Genomic DNA, 9,632 nt, shown 5'->3' with positions numbered 1-9,632 from the left:
TAGCACTAGATGCTTCTACAACCGCTTTCCTTGCTCTTTTAGCTCTTTGAGCTTCAACCTTTCTCATCTCAATCTGGTTGAACTCGTCTTCAAGGTTAATCCCAAACCTATCTTCCAAAACTGTATACAAAACATCAAACTTTTTATATTTCAACTTTCTATCAGCTTCGTGATCAGCTACTATTTTTTTCAATCTTTCAATCTTGAGAGAAGCATAGTATTTGTGGTCGCCAAATGAAGATTTTCTGCTTACGTGAGTTCAGGATCGGATCGAAACGATCACTAGCTCTGCGGTGAATTCGGTTTATCGTGCGGAGTCCGAGAAACCGAACCGTAAACGTGCACGCGTATGTATATAAACGTTGTTTTATTACAAATCAACGACAAGCGGAAAAAGTTTCGACTCAATCTAACACTCTACTCTCAAGATCGGATCGGAACGGATCGTGCAAACTTGTTCTTCAACGTCTACTCTGAACGACTGAATGATGCATGGTATTTATAGATGATCCCATTCGTGTGATTGGGCTCGAGCTTGTTTAAGTTCACCTCGATTCGAACTTCAAGTCGACCTAACACCTTAACTATCGCATTTTGAAAGCCACTATGTTGACCGATATTTACATGACCACGTTTACACATCACACACTCAAACTATTAGTTGTGCTTGCACCACCTTGACCCACCGACCCAACTCTAGCATGTGCACTCTTTGTGTGATTGATCAATGTCTCATTGTGAAATTAAATATTTTTTAAATTACTTGTAGGTTGTTTATTATTGATTGACTAACCCACCCCGACACTAGCTATGTACTTACATACCAACCCCTTGGGCATTAACTATGCTAACTAGGGTTTGCTATGCACGATTAGGTGATGTACTATAAACTGTTTGTCAAATAAAAAAAACGAGTCAATCACACCAAAACAAATAAAAATCACAGACCTATAGTTAACACACATATAGATGCTTAAACATAACTATCTTTCAATAGAGTTGCATTGCAACCGCTTAACTTAATCTTTGATATAATCATATAAATATTCGAATGGTTACATAGACATACCCTATATTGATTGATTAGTTAAGTTTAGACATTAATCAAACAATACCAGCGAAATATTACGAACCCAAGTATGACGATTCATAATAACTCGTGTCGAGAACAAATATTATGCATCAAAGTTAGCCAAACAACCAAACCGCAGTCCTGATTGTGATCACGAAAAAATAACTACTGCCTGTCTGCCTCTTAACCTTCGACCATAATTCCCTATTTAAAACATTTCACCGACTTTGTTTCATTCGCTATTGACAGCTCAATCTAAGGCCTATTTATTTTCTTTAGTTGGTTTTAGCCGCTGTCCCAAGACCAACAGAACATTAATATTCTTTCTTCAAGTCCAGCCCAATTAATTTGGATGCATTGCAGCCCACTTGCTTTGATAAATATAAAAGTATAAAACCTACAAATATTGATAAACATTTAATCGAGCCCAACTACAATTCTTCATATAAGTCGTTGAACTAAAGGTGTAGTCTGACTTGTGAATGCTATAAGACAATTGGTGGAATAAAACATGAAAAAAAAAAAGTGTTGTTTCCTAGGCGTCATGTAGGTATCTTTTTTTTTTTTCTTAAAGCATAGATGAATGATTGGATTGTATATTAAATAAAAAAATTAATGAATACATGCCCTAGAGCTCATAAGGGGCTTCACATTGTGATCTTATAAGGTCTTTTCAATTTCTCGATGGTGTGTTGGTTGCCATTGTTACTCACCAAGCTCCGATGATAATTGATGACTATGTACCATTAATACAATAAGATTTGGTGAACAAAATTTAGAGAAAAAATATGTCCATATTCATGAATAGTTCTCCTTAAATGATTACAACCTCTAAATATTATTTATTTTATGAACTTATGTGCGTTCCAGACAAAAGTAACGTGAATTCAAATCTTTGCAAATGTAAAATATGCAGGGGCGGATGTACATTAGTGTAAGGGGTGGCGTCCGCTACGACTTGGCGTTCCGGCGGTAGTGTAAAATTAGTGTAAATTTTGGAAAAATTTGACGATTTTTCGATTTCGTTACCGCTTATTTATAAAACGTTACCGCTTGGCGCAAATCCTAGATCCGCCACTGAAAATATGTGATACGAACCTCTACAAAATGGTTATTGGTTAGTTAAAAATAAATAACTACTATGAATATATTTTACTCTTGAATAAACCCATCAAATAATGACAAACTCAGACATAATCTACTGTCATCAAATATTAATCAAAAGTGTGTATATATTTTAATAATAAAAATTAATAATTTACAAGAGGTATTTGAATTTTAAAACCCCCCCAAAAAAAAGAGGTTTTCAAGGGATTTGAATTTTGAGTACAAACTCCCTATTCCAAATCTGGACTTTCATTAACCAAATATTCAATTTTAAACCAACCAAAACTTCAAATCAAAACATTTAAAACTTTCAAATTTTAAATTTTGAGTTGCCACCACAACCACAATTACACTCGTACCCCCAACATGCAACAAACATTCCCCCAAATAACACAAACAATAGGGTCATTATAGACAATTAACACATTTATAATACTGACAAACCCTAATATATGCCAGTTAACAAAACCCCTGTTTTAAGTGTTTCCCCCATCTTTATATTCACCATAATATTCGCCGGAAACCTAACAAACCACCACAACAACCACCGTACAAACCCTAACCTACATCAAAACACACACAAATCCGCCATGAAAGCCTCAATGAAGTTCAGAGAGGATCAAAAACCTCTATTCCGAGCAAAAATACCGCTCAACATCCTCGGATTCCCGTTCCAATCCGGCATCGTCGCCGGAGAATCAAACGAACTCTCGTTGAATCTCAGCACGTTCTTCGAATCAGGTCCGTCGGTTAAAATCGCGTATCGTCCCAACGATTCTTCGAATCCATTCAGTCTCGTGTTCAAAACCGGAATCGGAAGCTTCGGATCTCCGATTTCAAGCGCTTTTAACATGAGCGCTGAATTTAACATGATCGGAGGATGTCAGAACCCTAGCTTTTTCGTGCATTTCAAACCACAATTCGGCGACTTCTCCGTGAAGAAAACGCACTCGTCAGTGTTTAAAAAGAGGATCCACGGCGGAAACGGCAGCGGCGGTGGCGGACCGGTTTCCGATGAAGATGCGCCGGTGATCGTTGACTTGTTTGACTCCGGCAAGAAGTTTTCGGCAATCTCCGCTTCTCCGGCGGCCGGAGTTTTGAAAACCGTGTGTTCCGACGTTGAACTGTCGGCAACCACGGCAGTTCCGTTGCGAAAAACGGCGACGTTGAATTTCCGGTGGGGACTCCGGCTGCCGGAGACGGAGGATACGGCGACAGTGTTGATGAAGAAGAGTGACAAATCAACGGCTGTGATTTCGTTCCAGAAGCTTCCGATATTGTTAATTAACAAGATCGGGATTGAACATATGGCACGTGGTGATTCTAGGAGTGTTGGTAAAGTTGGCCAGCTGGATGCTGACGTGGCGGATGCGTTTTGGGGGGTTAAGAAACAGTTGGAGATTATTCAAGCGGAAAACGGGACGTTAAGGAAGAGTTTGGAGGGTTTGAAGAGTGAGTTTTCTGCCGTTAAGTTTGTGACTAACGGCGTTAAGGTTAAAGGAGATAAGAGCGGTAGTAGTAATAACAATAATAAGGAAGTGATAGCGAGTTTTGGCGGGAAGGCTGTGGAGGGTGATATTGTGAATGATGAATAGAAGAATGGTTTGATTGGTATTTGTTATGTTTGATTAAGTTAAAATCAATCAAAATTGTGGTTTTGATTGATTAATTTTGTATTGTTTAAGGTGGTTAAAATAAGGTTGTTAATGTGCAACCTGTTATGCATTTGGCATGTCTTTTTGAAAATTTTTAGTAAATTGTGATTTTGGTACCTATCATTATACATGTCTTTTTGAAAATCCTTAGTGAATTATGAATTTGGTGTTTTGTAAATCGGACTGACTGATTGAGCGTATGTGTTAGATTCATTATGGGTTGATAGATTAAAAAAATGAAACTTGTGAAAACAGAAACAAAATAGAGAGTACTTGCAGTCTGCATTCTTATTTCTTCCTTTTGTTGGTTGATAGTTTTTGAGATCTAACAATTAAACGGTGAACCGTTTGAGCTAATGGTTAGGTTTTTAACTGGTATAGTATGACATTGTCAAAAGTACCGAAATGTAGCTAAATTTAAAATGAGTATTATACCATATACTTTTAGTTAGAACCTTTACAATACCGATATTATTCGTAATTTACTCTAAAATAAAGAAACGTATATCACAAGCCATTTATTCTTTTTAAGATTATTAACACGTGGTATGACATAACAAATACAAACGTATCTAACAATTTTCCATTTGGAATCACAATAGAAAACAATTTTAAAAAAGTTACAAATGAGCCATTTTTAGCTATATTTTGCTTGGAGTAAACTTTCAATTTGGTCCATGAGTTTTTGTCACTTTTACTATTTTACTCTAAAATTCAACATTTTACATCTGGGTTTATATGCTTTCAGTTTTATTGCTATTTTGGTCCAAAAGTAAAATCAAGTTATATTTGTCTTATAAAATCCTACTATTTTATTCTTTTACTCACGGGTAAAATGATCATTTTTAATTAAAATAATAAAATAAAATTCGATCTACACCTGCCACCACTCACCTCACCCCACCACCACACCACTCCATCACTACAGCCACCACCACTAGTCACAACAACCACCTCCCCCAACTCTCTCTTTCTCTCTCTATCTCTCACACACACATCAACCATCGTTCCCCACGACCACTGTCATCGCTATTCACCACCACTAACGTTCACAATCACAACCTCCCATCTCCACCATCACTACCTCCTCCCTCATCCATCCACCATCGTCACACCACAACCAATAAATAACATATAAATCACAATATAATAGAGAAGATTAAACCTTTAAACTAAATCCCCTTTAAATGGAATTCCTATGCCGGTGACGAACCCCCTTCAAACGACCATCATCACCAGGAATCCCTTTCAAAATATGTTCTTGGTGGTGTATTTGGATCTGAAATTTTACTGCTGGCTCATCGAAATCTAAGCACTCCACAACTGTCATTCTCTGTTCGTTGAAACGGTTATGGCACTCAGATCCACCATCTTCTCCGTCTCCGATCTTAATCAAACGTCGTCATGTCGCAACCTCTCAGCGCGGATCTTCGACCTCTCCGATCTCCAAACACTTCTAAGAACGGTGTGTGTGGCGGAGCTGGAGGTGTGTGGCGGACGTTGTGGTAAGGGGTAGTGGTTGTCGATGGTGTTTGTAGTGGGTGTTGCAGAGAGATAAGAGACGAAGATGGAAGAAAGTTGGAGTAGCAGAGGGTTGACTGTTGATTTGGTTTTATATAAGTTAAAGATCGAATTTTATTTAAAATGACCATTTCGCCCCTAAGGAAAAGGACAAAATAGCATGATTTTATAAGACAAATATGAACTGACTTCACTTTTGGACCAAAATGGCAATAAAACTGAAACCACATGACCCAAATGCAAAAGGTTTTAGTTTTGGACTAAAGTGACAAAAATGACCAAAACTCAGGGACCAAAATGACAGTTTACTCTTTAGCGTGTATCTCATAAACTTATACCATTAGAGTAATGAAATGTATTATACATTAGTTGTATACTTGTATAAATATAAATCTGACACCCTTAATATTATTAGAAATTTCTGAATCTTGAAAGAGATTACGTTTACTTATCAAATAAGTAAAACACATGTTCTTAGTTGTAAGAAGTGTAAGAAGGATTTATAGAGTAACAAGTGTCCAATAACCTAAAACCTAAACCCACTACATCATCACCAAAAACCTAACCACCCACCCCCACCCCACCACCACCCAAAAACCTAAACCCCACCCCCCCTGGCAAAAAAAAAAAAAAAAATACCTCACCAAAAAACCTAACCCCCACCCTCCACCCCCCAAAAACCTACCCCCCCAAAAACCTAAAAAATCTAAAAAAAACAACTAAACACTTAAAAAAAAGGTAAATGTAGGATCGTATTCTGACCCGAACGAGTCGTTCAGAGGCTTTCTCCTTGGTTTCAGGTGCGGAATTACAAGAAACTAAGATAGAAACAGCAGGCAAATCACTTTAACTACTTGTTTTACTAATATCAAACGTTTACAGCTCAAATCTCGCACCGGCAAAGCTTCGGCACGATTTCTCTAACTGTTACCACTGTTCCAACTCAGATCGCTGATGAGGTATATATAGTGTTTGGGAACCGCTTATTAGACAGGCCCAATAAGCGGTCCAGACAAGTCATAAAAGCGGTCCAAGAAAACTGTCACTCGAGCGGTCCATGTCTTGTCGTACGAGCGGCCCACTTGTTTGTTCACTCGAGCGGTTCATACAATTGACGAATGAGCGGTCCAAACACTAAATGGACCTAATGAGCGATCCAACATCTAAACCTATACAATTCTAACAATTTCTCATATTTCGTACATTCCTATTCTAAGACTCGAACGAAGATGTAGTCGACAGACAACTGCACCAACAGACTCCCCCTTGAATGTTGACGGAATCTTCAGTGAGAGTCTTCAACAAGACATTCTCGGATATAGTTCGGTCTTCTTCAAAAAAAACTGCCTGGATCTATCTTTCTTTGGCTATAACCTTCATCAGACTCCCCCTATCACCCTGCTAGGATAGTCATCTGGGATTTGTTACCACCATAGAAATTATCTCCTGGCTTTCTCTGTTTAAGCTCTTCTCTGGTTCTGGTATGTCTCCTGGCTATCTGTAGCAACAGGATCAGAAACCTGCAAAACTTAACCACTCTATCACAAATCAGAATAATTGTGATTCAATTTAATGAATCAACTTAATCATGTGATACTGGCTATCTGTAGCAACAGGATCAGAAACCTGCAAAACTTAACCACTCTATCACAAATCAGAATAATTGTGATTCAACTTAATGAATCAACTTAATCATGTGATACTGTTTTTCAATTAACCACTGCTTCACAAATTTGAAACATTCCAATTTCTGATTCAACCTAATGAATCATTTTAAACATTTCAAACGACTTAACCAACCTGTCTGTTCATCAAGTTTAGCCTTTGAGATTTTGAAAATCAGCTCTTCACCATCAGTTGTCGAAAATCTTTTTGGATTTTTGAAAATATGAAACATAAATGCAAAGACAGAAATTTAAATGCAAAACAAACATATTTTTGTGAGTTTGTGCAAGAGGATCATATCAGTTTTTGAGACATCACACAAGCACCGTTAAGCTTTTAATCATTTTAAGTTCTAAATGATTCACGTAGATTGACGATATAATGGTCCTCTTAAATTTTCATACAATTTTCAATCTATTCAGGATACTATTTAGGTATTTTATGAACTTAGTTCAATTCATGTGTCCCACCTCTTGAATATACTCCCGTATCCAGAATCCCAATATTCAGTCTTACAGGTATGAACACTACAATGATGTCTGTACATAAATTAGGGGAAAGATGCGAGAACTGAGGGATCTCAGGTCAGAACTTCCGTTCAGCAGAGAGATATCAGCTTCGACTTAGCAGTGTGTCCCCTTTAGAGGATCTTTTTTGCTACAACAGATGATTATCAATTTTATTGTCTAATCAGCTGAGGGCTTTATGCTATGTTTCAAGCATTTTGCGGAAAGTATTAGCCAAGGACTAGGTCAGAACTACCGTTCAGCAGAAGTCCCGGAATAATACCCCAGACATCATAGAGTATTAACACCTAGTATATCAGAATACGAGACCTTTCAAACGAGATTTCAGGGGTTACCTATATATCCAAGTAGTGTTCCCCACGAATTTCACAAGTTTGAAATTTTAGGTTTATATCCCGAATAAATCTACTAAATGTACAAAAACCTATCGTCACATCATAAGTGAGACCGTTTATCACATTTGGCATTACATTTCTTTAGCGTGTTGTGATAGTCCAACTGATTTACTATCATTTCCTCTTGTTTTGCAACAAAACTCGTTTTTTAGATTTTTAATGTTTTTGACGTTTTCAAATTTTCTAATTTTTTTAAAATTTTTCTCCCCCTAAAATCAAAATATGTTTCAATTTTGATTTTCTGGGAAAATTTGAAACAAACTGTACAAACTTGACAACCTGATGAGAATCACTTCAATTCTCTATCCACCTGGCATAACAAACAGAACTCCCCCTCACAACAAACTATTTTCCCATTGTGATTTCAAAACACTTAAGTTTGTTTTAATCAAAATGGCTTTTCCAGAAAACTTAGTTTGTTTACCAAACAGTTTAGGTACGGGGTTACTTCATCATCTTGTTTTCTACACAAAAGTAGGAAAATCCAAGTACAAGTTAATGTCCTTGATTTACCATATGCAGTCCAGAATCCTCTGTACCACTTGTAAAACATTCACAAACACAACCAAACCTCTTTACCGTTTGCATGATTGACGTTACCGAATAAAATTCAAGAAAGATGCCGATTCATGATCCACGATACCATCTTGGGATCTCCGGCAAGTCAGGTTTTTCATTTAAACAGATTCACCCAAGCCTGACGGTCCTTGGGTGATTTCGAATTCTTGTTCAACAATGGTGGAAAATTTGCATCATCCATTGCTAAACCTGAATTCTCCTTTTTTACCTCAACCAAAAGCTCCTCTGGTTTTAACGAACCAGAATCATTGCCTGAAGGTGGCTTGTCCGACTTTGATCTGTCAGATTCATCGCCGACCTTCTCCTTTTTCTTCTCCTCTTTTGTCCCCAGATTTGTATCTGATGAATTCTTTTTGCTTGTTGTTGCAGCTGAGGGAGTTGATTCATCAGAACTTTTAATCTTTTTGTCCGGTGAACCCGAGGACAAAATCTTCTCGAGATATTCTCTCGCTTTCTTTCTCTTTTTCCTCAGTCGGACTTTCTGCCCCTGCGAAAGTTTCACTTTCGTCTCTTGAACTTTTGTTCTTGAACTTTTGGTTTTTGAACTTTTGGTTCTTGAACTTTCAGTTCTTTGGGTTTGACAACGACTGGTTTCTTCTTTGCCATTTTCTGAGAATTGGCCCTTAACCTGTCATTCGATTTTCTTGGGCAATCTCTAGCAATGTGACCTTTGAAATTGCAATTATAGCACCTCCTGGTCTCATAACTACAATATTGGCAGTTAACAGTAATATGCCCCTGATATCCGCAGCTGTAGCACACTCTGTTATCGTACCGTATACCACCTTTACACCAAACGCTCAGATCATAGCATTGTCTGGCTTGGTGATATTCCTTCCTCAAATATGCTGGATTTGGCTTTGAAGTACTGTGGTCTGTCCTGCATACAACAAATTTTGAATTTTCATTTTCTACTTTACGTTTTTTTTTCTTTTGATTAGATGATCGTTGTCACACCCCGATTTCCACGTGTCTCACCGGTGGGCCCGGTGGGGGATTACCGTGACGATGTTGGCAACAATATAGTCAAACCACACAATTATATAATGCACAGCGGAAGCATAAGATAAATATATAAATTTCAACCTCTGATTGTAATATCAAAATGTAT

The 9,632-nt window shown here is 37.6% G+C and overlaps 1 protein-coding gene across 1 annotated transcript; it reads left to right on the top strand.

Moving 5' to 3' along the window:
- Nucleotides 1–2,538: 2,538 nt before the first annotated feature.
- On the top strand, nucleotides 2,539–3,952 carry LOC110897560. The gene has a single exon (XM_022144327.2). The coding sequence runs from the start codon at nucleotides 2,632–2,634 to the stop codon at nucleotides 3,772–3,774; it is 1,143 nt and encodes a 380-aa protein (XP_022000019.1). The 5' UTR covers nucleotides 2,539–2,631; the 3' UTR covers nucleotides 3,775–3,952.
- Nucleotides 3,953–9,632: the final 5,680 nt, after the last annotated feature.

This window comes from Helianthus annuus, unplaced genomic scaffold (assembly GCF_002127325.2).
Source record: "Helianthus annuus cultivar XRQ/B unplaced genomic scaffold, HanXRQr2.0-SUNRISE HanXRQChr00c083, whole genome shotgun sequence".
In the NCBI taxonomy this organism is placed as follows: domain Eukaryota; kingdom Viridiplantae; phylum Streptophyta; class Magnoliopsida; order Asterales; family Asteraceae; genus Helianthus; species Helianthus annuus.
The sequence above is the reverse complement of the archived record's forward strand: the minus strand, read 5'-3'. Positions and strand labels throughout refer to the sequence as shown.

What these genes read in the sequence shown, in the direction of transcription:
- LOC110897560 (XM_022144327.2), top strand. Translation starts at nt 2,632, where the DNA reads ATGCCAGTTAACAAAACCCCTGTTTTAAGTGTTTCCCCCATCTTTATA.